General features: G+C 55.9%; 1 protein-coding gene across 4 annotated transcripts in view; it reads right to left on the reverse strand.

The window, feature by feature from the left end:
- The window catches only part of MYLK (myosin light chain kinase), a 263,559-nt gene that overhangs the window by 21,665 nt on the left and 218,378 nt on the right, over nt 1–23,516 (reverse strand). For all 4 annotated transcript variants that reach the window (XM_062208961.1, XM_062208970.1, XM_062208954.1 and 1 more), the window contains 6 exons: nt 21,112–21,414; nt 14,533–14,568; nt 14,348–14,441; nt 12,272–12,475; nt 3,724–3,941; nt 1,714–1,837 (listed from right to left, as the gene is read on the reverse strand). In XM_062208961.1, the coding sequence (XP_062064945.1) occupies nt 1,714–1,837; nt 3,724–3,941; nt 12,272–12,475; nt 14,348–14,441; nt 14,533–14,568; nt 21,112–21,414 (979 nt within the window). The remainder of the gene's footprint in view (nt 1–1,713; nt 1,838–3,723; nt 3,942–12,271; nt 12,476–14,347; nt 14,442–14,532; nt 14,569–21,111; nt 21,415–23,516) is intronic.

Here is a 23,516-nt window from a genome sequence, read left to right on the forward strand (position 1 = left end):
CTACTTCTGCCAAGCCTTTTCTTTCTCTTTCTTCTTCCTTCCTTCCTTCTTCTTCCCTTCCCTGCCCTATCCTGTCTTTTCCTTCTAAAGATTTATTTGAGAGACAGAGAGGAAGGAGTGGAGGTGAGGAGAGAGCCAGCAAGAATGAGAGTGTGAGCTTCCTCATCTATTGGTCCACTCTCCAAATGCCTGGAGTGAAGCTGAGAGGCAGGAACTCAATCCAGGTCTCCCATGCGAGTGGCAGGAACTCGTCACTTGAGCCATCGGTGCTGCCTCCCAGGGTTTGCATTAGCAGGAAGCTGGAGTCAAGAGCCAGAGGCGGGAATCAAACCCAGACACTCCCATGTAGCAGGTGGGTGTCTTTACTGGCATCTTAACCACGAGGCCCAGTGCCAGCCACCGCCTCAGCTTTTTTTTTTTTTTTTTTTTTTTGACAGGCAGAGTGGACAGTGAAAGAGAGAGACAGAGAGAAAGGTCTTCCTTTGCTGTTGGTTCACCCTCCAATGGCCGCTGCGGCCAGCGCACTGCGGCCAGCGCACCGCGCTGATCCGAAGCCAGGAGCCAGGTTGCTTCTCTTGGTCTCCCATGCGGGTGCAGGGCCCGAGTACTTGGGCCATCCTCCACTGCACTCCCTGGCCACAGCAGAGAGCTGGACTGGAAGAGGGGCAACTAGGACAGAATCTGGCACCCCGACCGGGACTAGAACCCGATGTGCCGGCGCCGCAGGTGGAGGATTAGCCTATTGAGCCGCAGCACCGGCCCGCCTCAGCTTTTCTAACAGTGGCTTCCAAAGCTGGCTGAGTGTCAGAGCCCCTGGGGCCTTCCCCCATGCTCAGGGCTGGAGACGCCCGGTGTCTAGTAAAGCATTCTGAGCAAGCCCCTCCAAGTCTTCTAGGACAACAGCTCATTTTCCTTTTGCTTTGACAACAGAATTTCTTTCTTTACTGGATGCACCTGTTTCTCTGCATCTTCCCGGAGACCATCCCACAAACCCAGCAGGCCACACAAGGTCAGAGCTGGCTCTGAAGGCTAAAAACTGATTGCAGCCTGCGGCTTCAGGAACTAGTCAGGGGGATCTGCTGAGATAGAATGTTCTAGAACTTGGTGACCTCAACCTAGAACGTGCGAGGAACACGAAGTCTTGGGTCCCCTGGACCTTGGGACCAGAGCCTGTGACTTAAGGACCACCTGGCTGCTTTGTGCACGCAGGCACCTGCCATGCCTAGGTCTAGTTTGCCGGGCCCTGCCTCGTGTCGCCAGCATTGTTAATGCAAACAGCTTCACATCCTCCCCCTGATGTCCCAATTGTAATTACTGTGCTGCTTCCTGTTGGTCCCACTGAAGGCTCTGTCATTAAAAGTGCTTGTTAATCGGTTCTGTGTACTGGACTCAGAAACAATGGGAGCCACTGGGGTCCCCCTGCTCACACTGGCCTTGAAGGCAATGAAAATGCCCAGAGACGTCTACCTGGACGCTGTTCCCCTCCCTCCACAGACCACCCACAGTGAGGGTGCTGGCCACATGTCCCTTCCTCCCTACCCAAGCCCTGGCTAGCCAGTGAGGGGGTAGTGAGGGCCCAGAATAGGGGTCTGGGTTTAGCTACACGTGGCTACAGAAGTGTCATGCTGGCGACCCACTCAGGACCCTCCCGACTCTGACACTGGCCCTTCCTTGCTACACCAGGGCACTCCTGCAGGAGCCGTGGGGACTCACAGGATGTAGCAGATGACGCCGATGCTCCACATGTCTGTGGCATAGCTGATGGGCTCGTAGTTGATCACTTCGGGTGCCACGAATTCCGGGGTACCGAAGAGGACCTTCAGAGACCCGGCGTTCTCTGAAACCAGGATGCACTGGGATCAGGCGCCAGCTCCAGATAAGCAGATAAGCAGCTGCCCCGAGGGACACAGCTGCCAGGAGGACACAGACCGGGGCCGCCCTCAGGAGCTCTCTCTCGATGACCGCACAGACACTCGGCCTTCTCATTAAACACACACATCAGCGCATCAGTGAACCAAAGGGCCACACTCAGCTCAGACGTCCTGCTGGTCCTTTCATGCCTGTCTCTCCCATGAAGTAGGCCCAGGGGCAGAAAAGGGGCTTTATGCTGAACTGTCATTCATGCTGTCCTCATTCTCCTCTTCAAAACCCTCCACAAGCCCAGGAGGCCATGTGATACCTACAACCACTGAGGATGGAAGTGAGGCCAGTGGGTGAAGGACCTTCCCTGCCCATTTAATGGCCCCAAGACTCACCCACTGTGGTCTGGCTCCTGAGCTGTGTGCTCCCCACCCCATCCCACCGCCCTCCTCCTCCTCGTCCTGGAGCTTCATGCCTGGCCCGCAGGGTCTGCAGGGACCATGGTCAAGGTCGGGAGAGGCTGTAACCCAAGTTGGTGACCCTTGGCCACAAAGAACCAGAGCTGCCCCTTGGCATGCACCCGAGGCAGGGTGCTGGTGTGGGTGGCACTGCAAGAGGGCCTTGCCAGCAGTGGGTGGCTGCGGACCTCACGCCTGGGGCTACTTCTGGTCTCGTTGAGCTTTGCAGAGTGCATGGCCCATGTTCTAAAGCCAAGGCCGGCATCCTGGAGATGTGGAAGCTCCGCTCCAACTCTAACCCTTCCCGCTGCATTGGAACCGCTTCCTGGCTCTCTGACTGACACGGCGCCCCCATAGTGACCCTGTGCCCAGCGAGCCTGCACTTGTGTGCCTTGGGTTCTGATGTGGCCAGCTACTGAGGCCAGGGATCTCCTTGTTTGTTAATTAATGAGTGGTTACTGTGTGGGAGCCAGTCCTGCTCACCAGCCCCAGCTCCCCCCATCCCGTGAGAAGGAGACAGTGGGCCAGGCATAACAGCCCAACCTCGGGGCCTGCTTCTCCCAACCTGTGCTGACCAAGAGGCAAGTCACTGCCCAGCAGACCCCCACTCCATCCCTGCCCTCGGACGACGGATGGGACCCAGGCCCCCCAGGACTGCGAGTCCTGGGAGACGGCTGAGTGGCATCAGCTTGGCCAGCTCCTCCCACTGCCCACTGCATGGTGAATCAAAGGCAGCTCCCGGGGCTGCCTGCTAGCAGGACAGTGGCTGAAGCGGGCAGGTGACATGCGAGGCCCAGTCCCCAGCTCCAGCGACTTCAGGGCTGAGTCCCCTATCCCCTCCCTCCTGCTCAGCACAGGGGCAGCAGAAGCGCCAGGGAGCACCCTGAGCGAGGCCCGGCGTCCTGCCTCCAGACCCAGCACCTCCTCTGGCTCACTGCGGGACTTCAGCTTCCTGCTCCACAAATTGGGTACCATTAACAACTGCCCTGCTGACCTCACTGTGAGGATCAGGGAGCTCCCCGCCCCCCCAGCTTTTTTTAACATGAAAGCGCCCTGGCAGCCGCAGAGCAAGGTGCAGGTGTGGGCAGCCGCCGTCACCAAAACGAGCTTTGCCACTAATGGCACCAGAGTGCAAAGCAAAAGAGGCAATGACTGTCGCTGTCATCATCATCATCATCAAATAAAGAGTCGCTTGTCCTGTGGGCGGGGCCCTGCTGCTGTCTCGTCCCCTGGAGGGACTCGGCTGATCCTCAACAGCTCTGAGACAGGCTCTATTGCTGCCCACTCCACTGCTGCAGGATTAGGCACCAGAGGCTGACAGTCCCAGGGCTAGGGAGCAGCGGGGGCGGGACCTGAACCTGGGCCCTGGTGGGGGCAGACGGAGGGAGAGGTGCACGGGCCTTACCCAGCCTTCTGGCCAGGCCGAAGTCGATGAGCTTGATCCTGGTGCCTGTCTTGTTGACGCACATGATGTTCTCAGGCTTGAGGTCGAGGTGGACGATGCCCTGCTTGTGGATGTACTCCACCCCCTCCGAGATCTGCCGCATGTACTTGATGCACTCGCGCTCTGTCAGCTCGAAGTCCTCGTCGATGATGCGCTCAAACAGCTCGCCGCCTGACACTCTGCCGAGGCACAGCACGCTCAGCCCCCCAGAACCCCCAGGGCCACGCTGGCAGCGAGGCCGGCCGAGGGCGGGCTGGGACTAGGGGGCCCCAGGCAGGAAAGCACAGGGTTTGGGGGTGACGGGCTCCCGCTGCAGCTCCCTGAGTTTCTGAACTCCGTCGTGGAAGTTGGACCAGGGCCTCCTGGTTTCTTGCTTGGGGGACACTGCCCTGCACCTGCTCAGCTGCTGGGGGGGAGGGAGGTGGGGGGACTCAGGGAAGCAACTGGGCCAGGCAGCTTCAGAGGTGGGTGTGAATGAGAAGATCCAGACGTGACCATCTTTGCCAAAAGGGTGACCACTGGGCAGTGTCTACCCCTCAAATGACGAAAGATGCATAAGGGAACATTCCTGTACCCAAGCTATGTCCTTTAGTCATGGAGAACTGAGGTTTAAAATACAGTTCCCATAATCATTTATCTTGCACAGCTGGGAATGGAAAAACATCTTCAATAAAAAAAGAGTGTCGGCCAGTGTTCTAAAATTAGTCAGCTGTAACCCATTATACCTACAAATGTGATGGATCTGCTGACTCTGGCTAGGGCTACGGTACCAGGCTACTCCCTGCAGCCATAGCCTGCTCCTCTCACTGGTCCCCCACCTTGCTCAGGCTGTAAGTATCATTCTTTCTATCTGGATAGATTTTATTTAATTAATAATTAATTATGTATTTATTTTTGATTTATTTGAAAGGAAAAGAGAGATAGGGGAGAGGGAAACGGGGGAGAGAGAGAGGTATCTTCCATCTGCTGGTTTACTTCCCAAATGCCTACAATAGCCAGGGCTGGGCCAGGCTGAATCCGGGAGTCTTGAACTCAATCCGGATCTCTCACGTGGGTGGCAAGGACCCAACTACTTGAGCCATCACCTGCTGCTGGAATCAGGAAGCTGGAATCTGAAGCTGAGCCAGGACTCGAACCCAGGCACTCTGATGTGAGGTGTGGGCTCCTCAAGCAGTGTCTTAGCCACTGCACCAAACACGTGCCCCCTGGCTAGACTATAAACCGTGGCCAGTCAACTCTGCTTCTGCCCCAGGCCTCAGCCAGCCAGCATCCGGCCCTTCAGGGCTCCATTGTATTAGTCCCCTCTGTTCCCCTGCCCCAGCCCTCTGACCACCTTCCTTGCTCACTGCCCAGAAAGTTGACAGTGTCTCCCTGTCAACTCATAGGCTACCCAGAGATCAGAAAGGCCACTTCCATGAGGGCCAGTAGTTTACCAACTGCACAAAGCGGGGTGGGCTTCATCCGGGGCCTCTCTCACAAAGTTACCCCTCTCCTAAGCGGAGTCAGCATTCAGACAGGACTGGAGTTTGAGGCCTGTCTCTGAATTAATGAGCTGTGTGACCTCAGGCAAGTGACTTAGCCTTTTTGAGCCCCTTAATCTGTCCCCACCTCTCCGAGTTGTTAGGGATGTGGGAACCTTTGGGAAATACCATGCACAGGAGGGCTCTGCACGTGCTAATCACAGTTTTACATCCTGTGGTGCGCAGGTGGGTCTTGTTACTGACCCTGTGAGAGAGACGGGCAAGGAAGCACTGGGGGCCCAGCACAGCCCAGCCTCTCTGCGGCCATCACAGAAGGCACTCCTGGAAGGGCTGAGCCAGCGGCCACTGGGGGGAGCTGGAGCGGAGACTTTAGAAGCAACTGGAGAAGGTCCCTGCACGGTCAGCAGGTGGCGCCTTTGGCCTGAAGCCTTCATTTTCTACTGCTCTCCAGCAAGCTCCAAGTCAAACTCCAGTCTCCAGTCTTAGCCCTCAGTCAGGACTTAACAGCTCAGTGCCTCGTCTACCCAGCTGTACAGTGCAGATAAAAACCGTGTCCCCTCACAGCCTGAGTTACTGCAGACGTGCTTAGGGGTGTGCCTGGCACACACTAAGTGCTCAATGTCCACAATCAACATGGTATTTCAAAGAATCACTCAGGGGCTCCTGTTGAAAATACAGAGCCCCAAGATCCTCTCCCTTCTGACTGAGAAAATCTTGGGAGGGATAGGGATCTGAGGCCAGGTATTTTTTTTATTTTTTAATTTTTTATTTTTAACAGCCAGAGTGGACAGTGAGAGAGAGACAGAGAGAAAGGTCTTCCTTTTGCCGTTGGTTCACCCTCCAATGGCCGCTGCGGTAGCGCGCTGCGGCCAGCGCACTGCGCTGTTCCGATGGCAGGAGCCAGGTGCTTCTCCTGGTCTCCCATGGGGTGCAGGGCCCAGGCACTTGGGCCATCCTCCACTGCACTCCCTGGCCACAGCAGAGAGCTGGCCTGGAAGAGGGGCAACCGGGACAGGTTCGGTGCCCCGACCGGGACTAGAACCCGGTGTGCCGGCGCCGCAAGGCGGAGGATTAACCTGTTGAGCCACGGCGCCGGCCTAGGCCAGGTATTTTTAAGAAGCACCCCAGGTCACTCTTACGATCAGACATGGTTGGGAAATCCTGGCTTACTCAACTACGGCTCCGAGAAGCCTCTCCCTACGCCCCGCTGGGAAGGGGTTTTGCCCTGTCTGGGTGGTCACGCCCCTGCTCTGCACCCTCTGTCTCCTGTGGGCCCTGGGTCTGAGTGTCACGTTTGTGGACGTGTCTGGAAAAGGTCTGCCTTGTCGTTGGACCCTTATTAGCATCTGGCAACACGCAGCACAGACAACGCGGCCGCAGGTGTGCATTTTCAAGTTTCAGGCAGTCTGGAAGAGTATGCAGCCAGGACTTTCAGTGCCCCTGGGAGGCCTGGCAGGACCCCGAGCCGCCGGGATCATTCCTACTGCACTTCTGCAGGTGGCTTACTCAACATCAGTTCACATAGGCTCAATCCTATCCAAAGGCATTCAGTATAGTTTGAAACCTGCTCCCATGGTGCACTTTCTTGGATGGAAGAAAGTCGGTTTCTCTTCAAATTGTTCAAGATTGTGGGTGGAGAGTATTGGTCTGGCAGGGAGAAGCCACTGCCCCTAGAGATGGGATAGTGCCAGAGGAAGTGTGGGCTCAATAAACAAATGCTGAACACATGAGCCAATACCCACTGCCACCAAGCCCACCTAATTCCAACGGGTCAGGTCAATCCCTGAACTCTAGACCTTGGCCAGGCCTCACTGGCAGCCAGCAGGAATGGTGCTCCCCAGGAACTCCACCCCCAGACCCTCAACTCCTAGCTCATGGCAGCCATCTGGGTGGAAGCACATAGGTGAGGGCCAGCCTCGGATGGCTCAGCTTCAACGCCGCACCTTCCTTAGTGCTCGGGGTCCCAAGCACTTCCAAAATGACCAGCTCCAGCTCCAGGCCAGGGTCTGGAGGAGCCCCTACCTCTGAGCAAGGCTGCTGTGTGACAGGAGCTTGTCCAGTAATCGGAATTCAAGAAGGCTGCAGACACACCTTCCTTCCTAATTCTCAGCACATCTGGGGACCCTGGAACGGGTTCTCCCTTTTCTCTATCCCCAGGCATTGTCCTATGATTAACCTCAGTTTCTCCATCCAACCAGGAGGAGAGCCATCGCTCTGCTGAGAACCCAGCCTCCCCTGTACAAGGAGGCCCTGGGTTGGAATGCAGAAGCTGGGAGGGAGGCTGCGTGGGGGTCGGGGTTGCTCCCTTCCTCGGGTTGAGCTCTTCTCAAGGGGCAAGTTCCTCAGCCCAGTGTAGGGGAGCCTTCTGGCATCCGTGCGTGTGAGGCTTGCTCCTGTCTATGGGGGGAGGCCAGAGGCGGAGGGATGAAAGCCAGACCAGCGAAGCCTTCTTACGTTTCCTCCCTACTTTTTCCATCCAGCGTGCCAGCTCCCAATTCCAAGCTAAGTATGGTATTCTGCCCACTGCTGCGGCTGCCCAGCTTTCCCCGGGCCCGGCCGCCTCCTGCCCCTCCCCGCGCCCTCTCACGAACTCGCTCAAGGTTTGAGTTCTAAAGATAAGACATTCTGCCACATGTCCTCACATGCCCACGCTGCCTGGACGTGGCAACCTGTTCGAGAACAAAGGTGAAAGCTGCAGGCCACAGGCGATCGGGGCGGGGCGGGGGGGGGGGGCGGAATGAAAACAGGCCACGGACACGGCATAGCTATTTCCCGAAAGCGGGGACGAAAGTTTGAACTTGGGGCTGCAAGTAGACAGAGAGACAGGAGAAAACTCAGGGTTTCCTCCGAGTCTCTCGTGGTTGCACAGCACTGTAGAATTTTGTAGCCAAAAAGGGAGCTGTGATGTGGATGATTCCGGTCCGGTGCTGCTTTTTGCTGGGCTGAGTGAATCACCAGCCCACCGCAGCAACACGGTGGCAGACTCTGAGGCCGTTCATGTGGAACGCTGGGGAGCACTTGTTCCACAGCACCACGCCGCTGGCTAGAGAGGCTCACAGCGTGGTCAGAGGCGGAAAAACGAGCGGGCTCCAGAAAAAGTCAAGCACGTTATGCTACTGGCAATGACAGAGCACTGTGCCTTCCACGCCCTGTTCCTTCCAATCCCCCATGGCATTCTCGAGGCAGGTTTTGATGTCCTCTTTTATAGATAGTCAGGCTAAGGGTTGGCACAGCTGAGTAGCAATTCAAGGTTAAACAGCAAGTGAGGGGCAGGGCTGTCTGACTGGAGTCTGCACTCTCAACCACGAATGCCTCTTGAGAGGAGCAGACCTGTGGAGACACACCGGAGTGGCCACGGGGCACAGCGAGAGAAAGGCTAATCCTGCACTCACACCTGGGGCTTGGGCTGTTTCGCTGCGCTCTGTGTCTCCACACAAGGATGCTGAGACGCCGGCAGGGTCTCTCCAGAGTCCCCGAAGGCAGGGCAAGGACACAGAAGGCAACTCCACAGCACCCCCACATGCTGCAAACAACTTGCCACGTGGCCCATTATGCCCCCACCAATCTACACAGGCACGAGGGAAAGAGGCCCACACAAGGCTACATTTGTGCTTGTTTGGATGATCCAGTAAGACGGCTCCTGTACACTGCGGAGCACACACGCTTCGGCATTCCCAGGAGGCAGGGGGACCGCGGACCTCGGCAGCACGGACAAGGGGCCTTCTGGCTCAGTGGTTTGGTGAAGAAGGACAGTTACCTCTGGCATTGAGTTGTGGAAAACCAAGAACATATGGAATCACACCTGCCTGTGTTTCCACAAGGAAACTCTGGAAGGCTACGGACCAAACCAGTGAAAAGGTTCACCCGTAGGGGAGAGGGGTTAGGACAGGGTGAGTGAGGGACAGGGCTGGTCATGAGACTTCTCACTGTATTTTTTCTTATGCTTTCTGATGTGATTGTTCCATGTATTCAACATATTAAGTCAAGAAAGGAAACTAGGAGGCCGGCGCAGTGGCACAGTGAGTTAATCCTCTGCCTGCTGTGCTGGCATCCTATATGGGCGCCGGTTCGAGTCCCGGCTGCTCCACTTCCAATCCAACTCTCTGCTGTGGGCTGGGATAGCAATAGAAGATGGCCCAAGTCCTTGGGCCCCTGCACCCATGTGGTAGACCCAGAGGAAGCTCCTGGATCCTGGCTTTGGATCAGTGCAGCGCTGGCTGTCATGGCCAATTGGGGAGTGAATCAGCAGATGGAAGACCTCTCTTTCTGTCTCTCCCTCTCACTGTCTGTAACTCTACCTCTCAAATAAATAAATAAAATCTTAAAAAAAAAAGGAAACTAAAAAAAATGCAGACACCATGGAGAGTGCTTGGCTTTGGACGTTTGTGTGTATGTGTATGTGTGTGTGCGCGCGTGCATGTGGTGTGGGGTGTGTACGTGAGGTGTAGGGTGTGTGTGTGCTATGTCTGTGGTGTGTAGGGTGTGTGTGGTGTCTCTGTGTGTGTATGTGAGGCGTGGTGTGTGTGTGGTATGTCTGAGGTGTGTGTGTTATGTGAGTGTGGTATATGTGTGGTATATGTGTATGAGGTATATGTGTATGTGGTATATGTGTGTGAGGGGTGTGTGTGGTATGTGTGTGTGGTATATGGTATGTATGATGTGTGTGGGGTGTGGTATGTCTGTGGTATGTGATGTTTGTGGTGTGTATGCGGGGGGTGTGGTATATGTGTGTGCTGTGTGTAGTATATATGTGTGGTATGTGGTATGTAATGTGTGTGTGGTGTGTGGAGGGGAAGTAGGGTATGTGTGTTGTGTGGGAGTGTGGTATGTGTGCTGTGTGTGGGGGTATATGTATGTGTGGTATGTATGTGTGGTGGTGGGGATGTAGGGTATATGTGGTGTGTGCTTGGTGTGGTATATGTGTGGTGTGTGCTGTGTATGTGTGATATATATGTGGGGGGTGGTATATGTGTGTGGTGTGTGCTGGGTGTGTGTGTTATATATATGTGATGTGTGTGGGTGGTATATGTGTGTGTTGTGTGTGTGAGGTATATATGTGATGTGTGTGGGTGGTATATGTGTGTGTTGTGTGTGTGAGGTATATGTGTGTGGGCTGTGTGTGTGTGTGGTGTGTATGGTGTGAGGGGTGTGATTGGTGTTTGTGGTGTGTGTGGTATATATGTGTGGTGTGAGGGGATAGTATATATGTGTGTGGGGTGTATGTGGGGTATATGTGTGTGTGGGGTATATATGTGTGTGTGTGGTATATGTGGGGGGTGGTATATGTGTGTGGGGTGTGTGTGGGGTATATGTGTGGGGTGTGTGTGTGTGTGTGGTATATGTGTGTTGGGTGTGTGTGGTATATGTGTGTGGTGTGTGCTAGGTGTATGTGTGGGGTGGTATATGTGTGTGGTATGTGTGGGTGTGTGTGGTACATGTATGTGTGTGGGGGTGGTATACATGTATGTATGTGTGCTGGGTGTGTGTGTGGTATATGTGTATGTGTGGTATATGTGTGTGGTGTGTGCTGGGTGTGTGTGTGGGGTATGTGTGTGGGGTGGTATATGTGTGTGGTGTGTGTGGGTGTGTGTGGTATATGTATGTGTTTGGGGTGGTACATGTGTGTGGTATGTGTGGGTGTGTGTGGTATATGTATGTGTGTGGGGTGGTATATATGTGTGTGGGGTGGTATATGTGTGTGGTGTGTGTAGGTGTGTGTGGTATATGTGTGTGGGGTGGTATATATGTGTGGTATGTGTGGGTGTGTGTGGTATATGTATGTGTGTGGGGGTGGTATATATGTGTGTGGGGTGGTACATGTGTGTGGTATGTGTGGGTGTGTGTGGTATATGTATGTGTGTGGGGTGGTATATATGTGTGTGGGGTGGTACATGTGTGTGGTATGTGTGGGTGTGTGTGGTATATGTATGTGTGCAGGGGTAGTATATGTGTGTGTGTGGTATATGTGTGTGGTATGTGTGGGGTGTGTGTGGTATATGTATGTGTGTGGGGGTGGTATATATGTGTGTGTGTGGTATATGTGTGTGTGTGGTATATGTGTGTGTGTGGGGTGGTACATGTGTGTGGTGTGTGTGGGTGTGTGTGGGGGTATGTGTGTGGGGTGGTACATGTGTGTGGTATGTGTGGGTGTGTGTGGTATATGTATGTGTGTGGGGTGGTATATATGTGTGTGGGGTGGTACATGTGTGGTATGTGTGGGTGTGGTGGTATGTGTGTGTGGGGGTGGTATGTGTGTGTGGGTGGGTTTTTGTGTGTGGGTGGTTTTTTGTGTGTGGGGGTATTGTGTGTGGGTGGTTGAGTGTGATGTGGGGTGTGTGGGGATGTGTGTGGGTGTGGTACATGTGTGTAGTATGTGTGGGTGTGTGTGGTATATGTATGTGTGTGGCGGTGGTATACACGTGTGTGGGGCATGTGCTACCTGTGCGAGTGCACACCAGCAGCTCAGAGGTGAGGGAGGTGGAGGACTGGGAGGTAAAGTTTACGAGGAATCCCGGGGAAGCCCTGGCTGGAGGCCACCTGGTCCATCCCCTGCACTGTGTCCACGCCAGGAGAGAAGGAGCCGCTCTTGGGGAGTGGGAAGGCAGCAGAGAACAAACAGCTGGACTGGACACGGAGAGGCAGAGTGGGAGGCCGGGAGCAAGGGCTGCACTCCCTGGGTCCAGATCCCCGGCTCGCACTCCTGGGTCACGGGGAAGTCAGAAAGTCACTCTACCTCTTCCCTTCCACTCAAAACCACCTGCAGCTCAGCATGGCCTTGACTGAAGCCAGGGAGCTTGGGAGGGCTTTGGCCTCTGAGGGGGATGAGGCTGAGAAGGGGGCAGGGCTCGTCCAGGAGCCACTGAGCCAGGCTGGTGATTGTGGGTCAAGGCCAGCGCCACGCACAGACCTTCTGGATCCCCACGCTCAGCCCCGCCCCGTGGCCTGTGAGCACGTGCTTTCCTCTTGGGGCAGGGGTGGCCAGGGGGCAGGGGGCAGGAAGGTGGGGATGTGCCCGCAGGGCCACTCACATTTCGAGGACCATGACGATGTTGGCTTTTTCCTCGAAGGCGTCCACGCACTGCACCAGCTTGGGGTGGTGGAGGCAGTTCATGATGCCGATCTCCTGCCGGATGTTCTCCTTCTCTTTGGCCGAGTATGCCTTGAAGAACTTCCCTGCCCAGATTTTTCCAGTTTTCTTCTCTACGAGTCGGAAGACCTGTCCAAATTTCCCACTGCAAAGGAAAGGGGCAGGAGAGAGAGGCCACATTGAGTTAAGCTTTCCACTGAACTGGGGGTTGGCAAATCAGCGTCTGTGGGACAAGCAGGGGGCCCCCTCTTTTTGTCTGGGAAGTTTCATTGGGATGCAGCCATGCCTGTTGGCTTCTGTGTCATCGCTGGCGGGTCCTGCGCTGTGCCAGCAGAACGGCACAGTTGTGACACGGTGCATGCCCTCGGAGCCTACAGAACCAACTTGGCCCTTCACAGGAAAAGCCTGCAGGCTCTGCTCTGGAGCAAGGAAGTACATTCTTTTTTATTTATTTATTTTCATTTAGTTTGAAAGGCAGAGAGAGAGAATCTTCCATCTACTGGTTCATGCCTCAAATGTTTTCAGAAAGCTGGGGCTGGGCCAGGCAGAAGTCAGCAGCCTGGAACTCCATCTGGGTTGGCAAGGGGTGGCAAGGGCCCATGTACTTGAGCCATCATCTGCTCCCTCCCAGGCTGTGCACTGGCAGGAAGTTGGCTGGGAAGCAGGGCCAGGACTTGAACCAGGCGCAGGTATGGGCTGTGGGCATCCCAAACAGTGTCTTAACTGCTGAGCCTAACGTCCACCCCTAAAGCACCTTTGTGATGCTGACATTCGACCTCTGACCTTTCCTACAGAGGGACATGGTGTTGGGTTGAGGTTGTTCCTCCTAAACAGAAAATGGCTGAGCAGTTCCCTTCTTTCTACTCTACTCTCTAGCACTGGGCCCTGGCTGGAGCCCGGGGAGGACTCTGTTACCCAGTGCAGGTGATGGGAGTACAGGGGCCCTGTGAGCACCCCACTTCCATAGAGCTGTGAGTATGCGTGGATTTCAAAACTTCCTCTGCAGAAAAGTAAACTTCCTGGGAGTGAGCATTTGGCCTAAGATGACCAAATTGGCACCTTGGAGGGCCCAGGTTCAATGCCAGCTCTGGTTCCTGGCTCCAGCTTCCTGCTACTGCAGACCCTGGGAGGCAGCAGTGATAACTCAAGTGGCTGGGTCCCTGTTCCCCTTGCAGGAGACCTGGACTGGATCATTGGTTCTTAGCTCTGGTCTTGATCATTGAGAGCATTTGGGGAGTGAACCAGCAGATGGGAGCTCTGTCTGTCGGTATCTCTGCTTCCCAAATAAAGAAAAAATGGTTCTAGAACATTGAAAAGATTACATTTCATTTTCCACGGACTTTGTGAAGTGCTCTCATATTTCCTAGAAAATACTGAAGTAAATCCCAAGCCACATTCCTTTTTCTTCCACTCCTTACACTTCTTCAGGGATACAGAAAATGGTCACAATGGTTGGGGCTGGGCCAAGCCAAAGCCAGGAGCCTGGAACTCCATCAGGATCTCCCACGGGGGTACTTGAGCCACCTTTCACTGCCTTCTCAGGTGCATTAACAGGAAGCTGGATTGGAAGCAGAGCAGCTGGGACTCCAACCGGCAGTCCCATATGGGATGATGGAGTTGCAAGTGGCAGCTGAACCCACCACGCCACAACACCTGCTCCCACTGTGCAGCTTAAAGAAGCATTAACTAGCATTGCTGGACAGTGAGGACTGGTCAGGCTCAAACCAAAGGGATCCTACACACAATCCAATCCAGACCCTGCGCCCTCACTTCAGTCCTGTGCTGTGAGTGGAGGCTCAGAAACGAAGGACTTGGCCCAAGGCTTTGAAAGACATGGGCCAGGGCAGAGCCAGGGGTGAGTGACACTCTCGTGGGCCAATCCCTCCTGGTTCTGTAGGAATCTCGGCCTGGGGAGGAGGCAGAGCCAAGGAAGAGAAGGGAGCTCGAGGCCCTGAGTTTAACCTGGGCCCTGTGCCACCCTCACCCTGGGGCGAAGGCAGCGTCCCACTCCACTTACGATCCTAGCCTCTCTTCGATGTCGTAGAAGTCAGACACTTTCTGCTCGGTGTTGACGGTCACTGTCCGGTAGTCAACCTCGGGCTCCTTCTCGTCTGCAGGGCAGGGGGCAGCGTGAGCGTGAGCTGCCAGGTCCCCTTCCTTAGCACCCCCGTCACCACCCTGGAGAGCCGGCCCGGCACTCACCGTCATCCGACACCTCCTCCACTTCATCCTTGGGCTCTGGGACAGAGAGGACACACAGATCAGTACTGAAGACTGGAGCAGAAGCCATGCTGGGGCCTTGCCAGGCACAAGCCCACCCAGGCCAGAGTGCCAGACAGCCACCCTAGCTGGTGCAGCCTGGAGCAGAAGATTCAGCTTTGCTCTCAGCACCCCTGCTGTCCGGCCCCATTTCCCTCAATGCACCCTTTCCCACGTTCCCCCTCTGGCCTCTCAGAGCCTCCCCACAACCCTGACTCCGGCAACTCCACAACTCCAGCAACTCCAGCAACTCCCCACAACCCTGACTCCAGACTCAGCAATGGCCAGTTGCTTCCAGCATCAAATCCACGATCCTCTTGCTGAACATCTCCATGCAGGCCCTTGTGTACTGCGTCTTGCCAGTTAGCGTAAGCACACGCTCTGTCTTTCTTGAAGCTGACAGTTTGGTTGAAGAGGCAAAAGCACACTTGAAGCATCACTTACAATGTGTGCCTAGTCAAGCCCAGACCGTCATGGCACAGACTGAGCCCAGGGATCCACCGTGGAATAAGGAGACACAAAGGGGGCGATTGTGAAATCAGAGCGGGCATTCTCAGAAGCCGCCCGAGAGCAGTGTCTTGGGGGATTCGCAGTAGCACAAGGGCGTGACTGATGTCCTACAAGCAGAAGCAACAGATGTTCACGAGGCAGGTGGGGAGGGACCAAGCAGCCCGTGCTAGCTGCTGTCCACACGCATGTGTCAGGAGGGTACAGGGGACAGGCAGGGACTCCGCAGGCACGTCTGCCCCAAGCTCCAGCTTTCCTTGGCCTTGCTGCACATCCGTCCCCTGCAGCAGGTGCTCTGGTTTGGTGACCACGACTTAGTGCCTTTTCCTTCCTGGGCCTCGGTCTCCTCATCTGTAAGAGGAGGGAGCTGCACCTGGGGGGTGTCCAGGGTCCTGACTGGCTCTGGACGCCAAGCTCTGCAATGTGCTCTGTGCCCCTCGCTGTCTGGGACCTGGGGCAGCCTCCTGGGGGCCAGGGACAGATGAGAGACCATGGGGGGGAACAGCTTGTGAGATGGAAGTGTGTGAGCGTGCATATGTATGAGAGGGTGTGTATGCAGGTGAGTGTATGTGCGTGTGACCCAGTGTGAGAATGTGTGTGTGTGAGAGTATGAGCGTGTGGGACTGTGTGTTTGTATATGTGTAACAGTGTGTGTGAGTGTGATAGTGTGTGAGGTTGTGTGTGTGTACATGTGTGACAGTGTATGTGACAGAGTACTAATGTGTAGGACAGCATGTGAATGTGTTTGTGTGAAGGTGTGAATATATGTATGTGTGATTGTGTTAGTGTGTGCATGTGTGACAGTGTGTGACAATATGTGAACAGTGTGTGTGTGTGTGCTGAGTGTGAATAAGACATCGAGGGGAAGGGTGGGATTTGCTGAAGCCCCAGCAGAGCTCTACAGAGGACAGGAAGGGCACTTCCTGTGGGGACCACAAGTGGGCGGGGGCAGAGGCATGGCCAGGCACTGCCTGGCAGGGAGGGGCTATGTGGCAGCAAGTTGTGCAGGTGTGGGCTGGCAGGAAGGTGCTGTTGGAACCGTGTGCCCAGACAAGCAGGCGAGCTGGACGAAGACTGTCGGAGCCAGCTGGTGGAGGGTTGGTGTGGGTGCCATGGATGCTGCTGGGACCCGGGCCGGCCTCATCAACCTTCCTCATCTACTGAGTTGAGAGCTGGGAGTGACGTTGTCCAGTGCATAGATGATGAGGACAGCTGGGGTGCAGTGTGCTGTATGCCCTTAACTGTCAGTGTGCAGGGAGAACCCAGCCACTCCGCCCTTCTGGGTGCCGAGCCCTGAACACTTAGCTAGAACCTAGGATGGGGCCACTGCCTCTCCTCATTGCTCTGGCTGCCACCGGGGAGAACGTGCCCTGGCTACACACAGGTATTACCCGCCCAGCCCTTGCTGGGGCTTGGGTCCCTGCTCCAGAATGCTGGCAGAAGACTGCTATGAGCTGGAGTGGGTGTGGAGGGTACTGAAGGTTGGGGGGGGGGCTGCTGGAGTCCCCACTACTCCACTTCCCATCCAGCTCCCCGCTAATGCATACTTGTGAAGGCAGCAGCAGGTGGTCTAAGTGCCTGTGCAAGGGGACTGGAGTGCCCTGAGCAGCAGGGTGACTGAGAAGGCAGGCAGGCTTTCTTGGCACGGTGTCTGCAGGACATTCTGTGCCGGCTCCTGGAGGAGCAGCAGAGCTGGGAGCCTGGGGGTGAAGGGCCTTCCAGTGACCGGCACCAGGGGGTTTTCCTAATGAGCCTGAGGGGCCACCTGTTTTAGAACTGCCTCTCCCCTTCCCAATATCATCCAGTGAGAACCACAGAGCCGGGCTTCTGGTCTCCCTCGCCAACACCTGCCCCTTGCCTCTGTCTCCTGGGGCAGCAGAGGCACACAAGGCTCTCCTGATGCACCAGGGCTACCAGGGGAGGCAGACACCTCTGTCTAGCCCACAGCTGCACAGCAACCTCTCTTCTGTGGGAAACCCTGATGGAGACCCCTTGGCTGTTTCCTAGTGTCCTGCCCCATCCTGCCTGATGGAGCAGGACAACCGGCAGGGCAGCTGAGGGAGGAGGAGGAGAGACCACAGCTCACTGAGCTGAGCTCCGCAGCCTAAGGGGCTGGACTCAGGGGAGAGGCGAGGCCTTGGCTCCCCTGTTCCCACTGAGGAGGGAGCCAAACTTGCAGAAGGGCCTTCAGTGGACACTTGAAAGCCTCTATTCAGAGTGGGATATGCGATCCAGAGCTACATGGAAGGCTTGCTTGGAAGATGCACCTGAGAAGTTCCTGTATTCTTGTGGCTCACCACCCTGGAGTGGCGTTTGGGAGAGGGGCTCTCTGGCACAGAGCTGTACCCTTCTGGGGCCAAGGATGGTCACATGCCCAGTGGGCACTAGAGGGCGCCCCAACCCCAGAGATGGCTTTGGGGGCCAGGCCCAGCGAGTTTTCCACCTCCACTGCTCCGTGGGTTGCAGGAGCCTCAGTGGGGGCTGTTTGCCAACAACCTACACAGACCAGAACCAGTGAGGATTAGAAGCCTGGTGGACTGCATTTTAGGGTCAGAGCTGGGTTAGGGTGGGGGGTGGAGGGGCAGGTCTTGTCCAGGTGGTGGCTCTGTTCACCTGGGTCTGGGCAGTCTGGGAGGGGAGTGCTCAGGTCAGGGACCCTGGAGTCAGGGGTGGCCCTGGCACAGCTAGGGAAGCCCCTGGAGCTAGAGGGGGAACCCCACTTTGTCCTCCATTGAATCTGCCGTGCCCACAGGAGTGCCTGAGCAGGACACATGGGGGTGACTGACAGCAATTGAGCCTGGCTTGCAAACAGGTATGGCATTGAAAGAGCAGGAGCGGGGGAGGCCCAAATGGTGCTGGGAGATGGTGGCGGAGCTGGGCACCATCAGCTGGGCTTTGTAGCATGAGGGTTGACTAGAGCTGCCCTTTCTAGAAGACCTTCATACCCCACCTTCAAAGAAAGGATCCACATGACCTTCTGCTCAGCCCCCCAGCCCCCCGCTGGCCCCCGGCCCAGGCTCCTGAGGAATCGGGAGACACAGCTGAGCAGCCCCCAGACTCTGCCTGCAAGTCCTCTGCCCTCAGGCCTAGGCTTGGCCAACCACTGTTTCCTCCCTCCCTTGCCGCCCACCTTGGACCTTGCAGCTGGGTTGGGGGTGAGGGAGCCACTTCCTCTCTGGGAGCCCTGGGTAGCCTGGACCCCTCTTCGGATCTCAAGGATTTCAACATTGTCCTTATCTGCTCCTTTGAGAGGTGTGGTAGGGGAGGGGATGTTGTCGCAGAGGGCCCAGTGCCTCCTCCCCGTGCACCAGGAGTGAATCAGGGACTCCGTAGGTCCTCCCGGGTTACACCTGGCACGTACCTGGAAGGGTCCCCTCTCCAGGCCAGGGCCACCTGCTCATCGCAGCACTGTCTCGCTGTCCTGTCACTGTCCCGAGGGAAGTCCCCAAACACACAGGCTGGAGCTTGGCTGACCCTCCTGACACCCCATTCAACCTCCCTGCCCCCACTCTGCTCATTTCAGAGAGACATCATGTATGTATGTGGGGGCAGCATCATTGTCCCTCAGTATCCCCAGCAGACTTTGGTGAGGGGCTGGTGGGTGGGAGCCCATGAGAGCGTCTAGAAGCCCCAGCCCAGCCCAGGAGCTGGGGCCCAGCTATGCTTCCCAGGGGCCCAGTGCCTGCTCTGTGCGTTCCCAGGGTTTAGTGGGTGAAGTCTGCCCAGCACACAGCTGCTCAGACGAGACTGCAAAGTTGCAGTGTTCTCCAGTAGTTCTCCGAATTTGTCTGCAGCCCTCCTTGAACTTGGAGGACAAGTTCTAACACCTGTTCCATGCCTAACTTCTTCACCTCAAGTGTGTGCCCGTGTGTGGCGGGGCTGGGCCCCATACTCACAGCACCTGCGGGTGGTCTCCTCTCAGACACCGAGTCTCCCACCGCCACTCTGCTCCGCCCCGTTAGCCCTCCCCTCTCCTTAACCCCGGAGCCCCCAGCCTGCTTCCCCACCCCCACCCTCTTCTTGCTCTTCCCACCGCACATCCTGAAACCAAGTTCCATCCTCCTGGCTTCTCCATCCACTCCTTCCTTCCGCAGAGCAACCCGTGGAGGTTGCTCTGACCACCAACCACCACCAGCCCGGACCCAAAGCCCCTTGCGAGTGCTCGTGTCTTTCACCTTCTCCTCACAGGTGACGCAGGTCCCTGAGCTGCCAGCCATGGCTCTTCATCCTGTCCCCGCAAGCGAGTCCAGCTTCCTCGTGGTTCTCTCCCTCCCAGTCCTGCCTTCTGGTCCTGCAAGCTCCCTCATGACGGCCCAGGAGTTGGCCTTCTCTGCGGCCCTCTTGGAGAGCTCATCGGTGCTCACGGCCTCAACCGCCAGTTACAAAACAAAGACTCCCAGGTCTGTGGCACAAGGGAAGCCTTTCTTTGGCGCTCCGGACCCAAGCATCTGATGGGCCCCCGCCTCAGACATCCCCTGGACCCCTCAACTCAATGGGCCTGCAGCCACAGCTCCCACCTCCTCCCAGGCTCCCGCTGCCTAACCCCCAGTGCACTCAAGGTGGGGGCCTGGGAGGTAGCCTGACCTTCCCCTCAATCTAACTGGTGGGGGGCACAGGCTTTGGACCAGGGGGCTTTGAGTTCAAGCTCTATGACCTTGGGCAAGTAGCTTCCCCCCTAAACCTCATGCCCCTTATGTGCAAAATGCGGGCAAGAACAAGCAGGCAAGCGAAGTGGTCAGCATCCCGTCAGCACAGACTGAGCGCCCAGTGCATGCTGGCCGTGAAGTCACAAAGATCAACCTTTCCCAGGCTTCTGCACTGGCACTCAGGAACCCAAGCCGGGAACCAGGAGTCAGCTGTACATTTCCCGCTTCCGTCTCAACTCTCTGCCCCAAAGCCCACTGAGAACGATCAATTCCACCTCCTGCCTGCTGCCCGCGGGGCTGTGGCCACAGCGGCCTGCCTGGACTAGGCGACTCCAGCCTTATCCCTGCTGCACGCCCTCTGACTTCACCTGTGCACGAATGCCCCCGGGCGGGAGTCTGGTTAAAGGCTCAGAGGACCCCTGGGGGTCGGGCGCGGGGAGTCTGCGCTTCTCACAGCTTCTCACAGCTATGCCCGGAGAAGCGCAACACAGCCCTGCTCTTTCCCTCGGAACAGACGGAATCCTGTCCGTCCTCTCCCTGGAAGGCCTTGGAAGATCTCCGCAGTTGCACCCATGCTGCCTGTTTCGTCTCACTTCCTCCTGTTCTCCCTCACACTCCACACCACCTGGCCGCACACACAAGCTCCCCACAAAGCCGGGCATTTCCATGACTCCCCGTCTTTGCTGCTGCGGACCCCTCTGCATGGACTACCTTTCCTTATCTCCCCTGCCTCCCAGAATCCCAGTCCCTTTTCCCAAGACTCAGCTTAAATGCCACCTCTGCCAGGAAGCCCTCCAGTCTCCATGGCAAAGTTCTCCATGCTTTCTGCCTTGTCCCGTGGCCCCTGTTTATACCACCATGGCAGGATGCACCCATCTCATTGTGGTTAGTCATGTACAGGTCTGTCCTGCTGGATTTCAATCTTCTGGCCTTATCTTTCTGTCCTAGGTATATGACACCAAATAGACACTCAAAGATGAGAGTACTTCCAAAAAAATTCATGGAAAATGGAATTAGAGGGGTAAGTTTATTTTGTTGCAAAAAAAATTGAAATTTGTGCATAGTTTTTAATAACATGCATTTTCCATGAACTTTTTGGAGACCCCATCCTATAAGTGCAGGAACACAGGAACTTGAAGTCTACCTGCCTGCCTGCCTGCCTTCGAGGACGTTGCTCCTGAGTCACACAACATCACCCCCTGGTGGTGGTGCACACAAATTGCTGGTTCAGTGTTTCACCACAGGATCAGCATCACAAGGTGACCTAGGTTTTCTCAGTGCCTCTGTAGCCCTCCCTGCACAGTTGCTATACACACAGGGCAGTCGCGCAGGTTCATGCACAGCCCGAGAAGCAGCACAGGCAGCCTACCCTCGGGCTTCTCGCCCACCGTCGTGAGCTCCGACTCCTGGCTCGGCTCACTGGTGCCATACACGTTGATTGCGCGCACACGGAATTTATACTCGCGGTCGGGCAGCAGGTCGCGCACGTTGAACGAGGTGCTGCGGCACGTGGCCAGCTCCGTCCACATCTTGTCCACTGAGTCCCAGATCTCCACGCTGTAGGACTGCACGGCGCTGCCCCCGTCGTAGGAGGAGCCGTACCAGGACAGCGTCAGAGAGGAGCTGCGGATGTCAGAGGCGCATGGCGTGCCGGCGGGGGGGTCTGGCTTATCTGGGGACAGAGAAGCTCAGCGTTACCCAGGTCTTCCCGAATGGCAGGGAAAAGAACGTGCTTGAGTTAGCTCTGTCCTAGGAGGAAGGGCCTAGACACCCCCGGGGCTCCTGGCTCTCTCCCTCACCCACAGTCATGAGCATGGGCCTGCACAGGCCCACCTGTAGAGAAAGCCCCACCTACACCTATCCGCTTGAGAACTAAAAACATTTTAGGGCCCAGTTTCAGTCTGCAAGTGAACATTTCCTGTGCTGCGCCCAAGTCATAAACACACATCTCAAGAGTAAGCAGATCTAGGAAGCTGCCCAGAGGCGCGCACTGTTTCCCATCAAACGTATGTTTTGAGACAGAGGTCAGCCTGTGTGTGTGTGTGTGCGCGTGTGTGTCCTGCAGGCCTGAGGCTGTGACCTGTGTTCTGTGTGTGTGTGAGCAAGTACTCGTGTCCGTAGACACAGATTTACCTATTCACTCTCTCCCCTCCCCCAGTCCTGCGTCCTCTGCCCACCAGCCCAGGATGCACTGCTGGAAGCCGTCCATCCCCAACAACCCAAGCCTGGACCTCGCCCTGGGAACAAGCCTGGGATGATGACAGAGCCACTTGCAGTGTCTGCAGTCATGCTGGGGGCCTCTTGTGATGGAACCACTTTCACTGGCTGTCTAATGTGTTCTCTTAGGAAAGCTGTTTGCTCTGAAAGATATATTGGTCTTTTTAGAAACATTTCTGGTGTTGGCTAAGATGTTTATTGCTCTCTTAGAGGCAAGTGCTTTGTGTCTTCTCAAGACCAGCTAAGGAAGTGGAAAAAGCCCGCAGAGGCTCGCTGCAACCACGGGCCTGCACACGTGCAGGGTCACAGACGTTCATACAATGAGTGCAGGTGCACGTTACGGGCTCGCTCTCTGCCCCCTGCTTTGGCCAAGAAAGGAAAGCTGAGAAATGGGTACTGCAGAAGAGGTGCTGCTTGTTGCTTGTTACAGACGGCTCTTGGAGAGAGAGGAGAGAGAGAGGAGAGAGAGGAAAGAGAGGAAAGAGAGGAGAGAGAGGAGAAAGGAGAGAGAGAGGAGAGAGGAGAAGAGAGGAGAGAGAGAGAGAGAGAAAGGGAGGAGAGAGAGAGGAGAGAGAGGAAAGAGAGGAGAGAGGAAAGAGAGGAGAGAGAGGAAAGAGAGGAGAGCGGAGAGAGAGAGAGGAGAGAGAAGAGAGGAGAAGAGAGATAGAGGAGAGAAAGAGAGGAGAGAAAGGGAGGAGAGAGAGAGGAGAGAGAGAGGGAGAGAGGAAAGAGAGGAGAGAGAGAGGAGAGAGAGGAGAAAGGAGAGAGAGAGAGAGAGAGAGAGAGAGAGAGAGAGAGAGAGAGATATGCAGCACACATCACTTCCTGTGGCACAAGACACAAGACACAAGACTGGGAGCAAAATTGGGGAGGGGGACCTTAATTGCAGGGAAACATCAAGACTTTCAAGGGCTCTGATGCTAATGAAGGAGTTTAGAAAAGACCCAAGTTGGGGCCAGCACTGTGGCGTAGTGGGTAAAGCTGCCGCCTGCAGTGTCGGCATCCCATATGGGCACCAGTTCGAGTCCCAGCTGCTCTACTTCCTATCCAGCTCTCTGCTATGGCCTGGGAAAGCAGTGGAAGATGGCCCAATTTCTTGGGTCCCTGCACCCGCACCCATAAGGGAGACCTGGAAGAAGTGCCTGGCTTCTGGCTTCAGATCAACACAGCTATGGCCATTGTGGTCTTATGGGGGAGTGAACCAGCAGATGGAAGACCTCTCTCTACCTCTGCCTCTGCCTCTCTGTAACTCTGCCTTTCAAATAAATAAATAAATCTTTAAATTAAAAAAAAAAAAGACCAAGTCTACACTGATGCCAGATTTCGGCCCCACCCCCTTCCCCCAGGTCTGTCCCCATGTCCCATTCTTCCCAACCCACAGAGCCCCACACAGAGGCTGCACCAGACAGGGATGAAAACTCTCAGGACAGGAGTTTTCCAGGAGCTTCTCTCCCATACTAAAGACATGACACATTCCATCTGGGAGGGAGGCCCTGGGCATCGCCTGCCACAGGAGAAGCCGGCTGGGTATCTGGGGCCATGGGTTCCATGCTTCCA

The sequence above is a fragment of the Lepus europaeus genome, chromosome 2 (assembly GCF_033115175.1).
Source record: "Lepus europaeus isolate LE1 chromosome 2, mLepTim1.pri, whole genome shotgun sequence".
In the NCBI taxonomy this organism is placed as follows: Eukaryota; Metazoa; Chordata; class Mammalia; order Lagomorpha; family Leporidae; genus Lepus; species Lepus europaeus.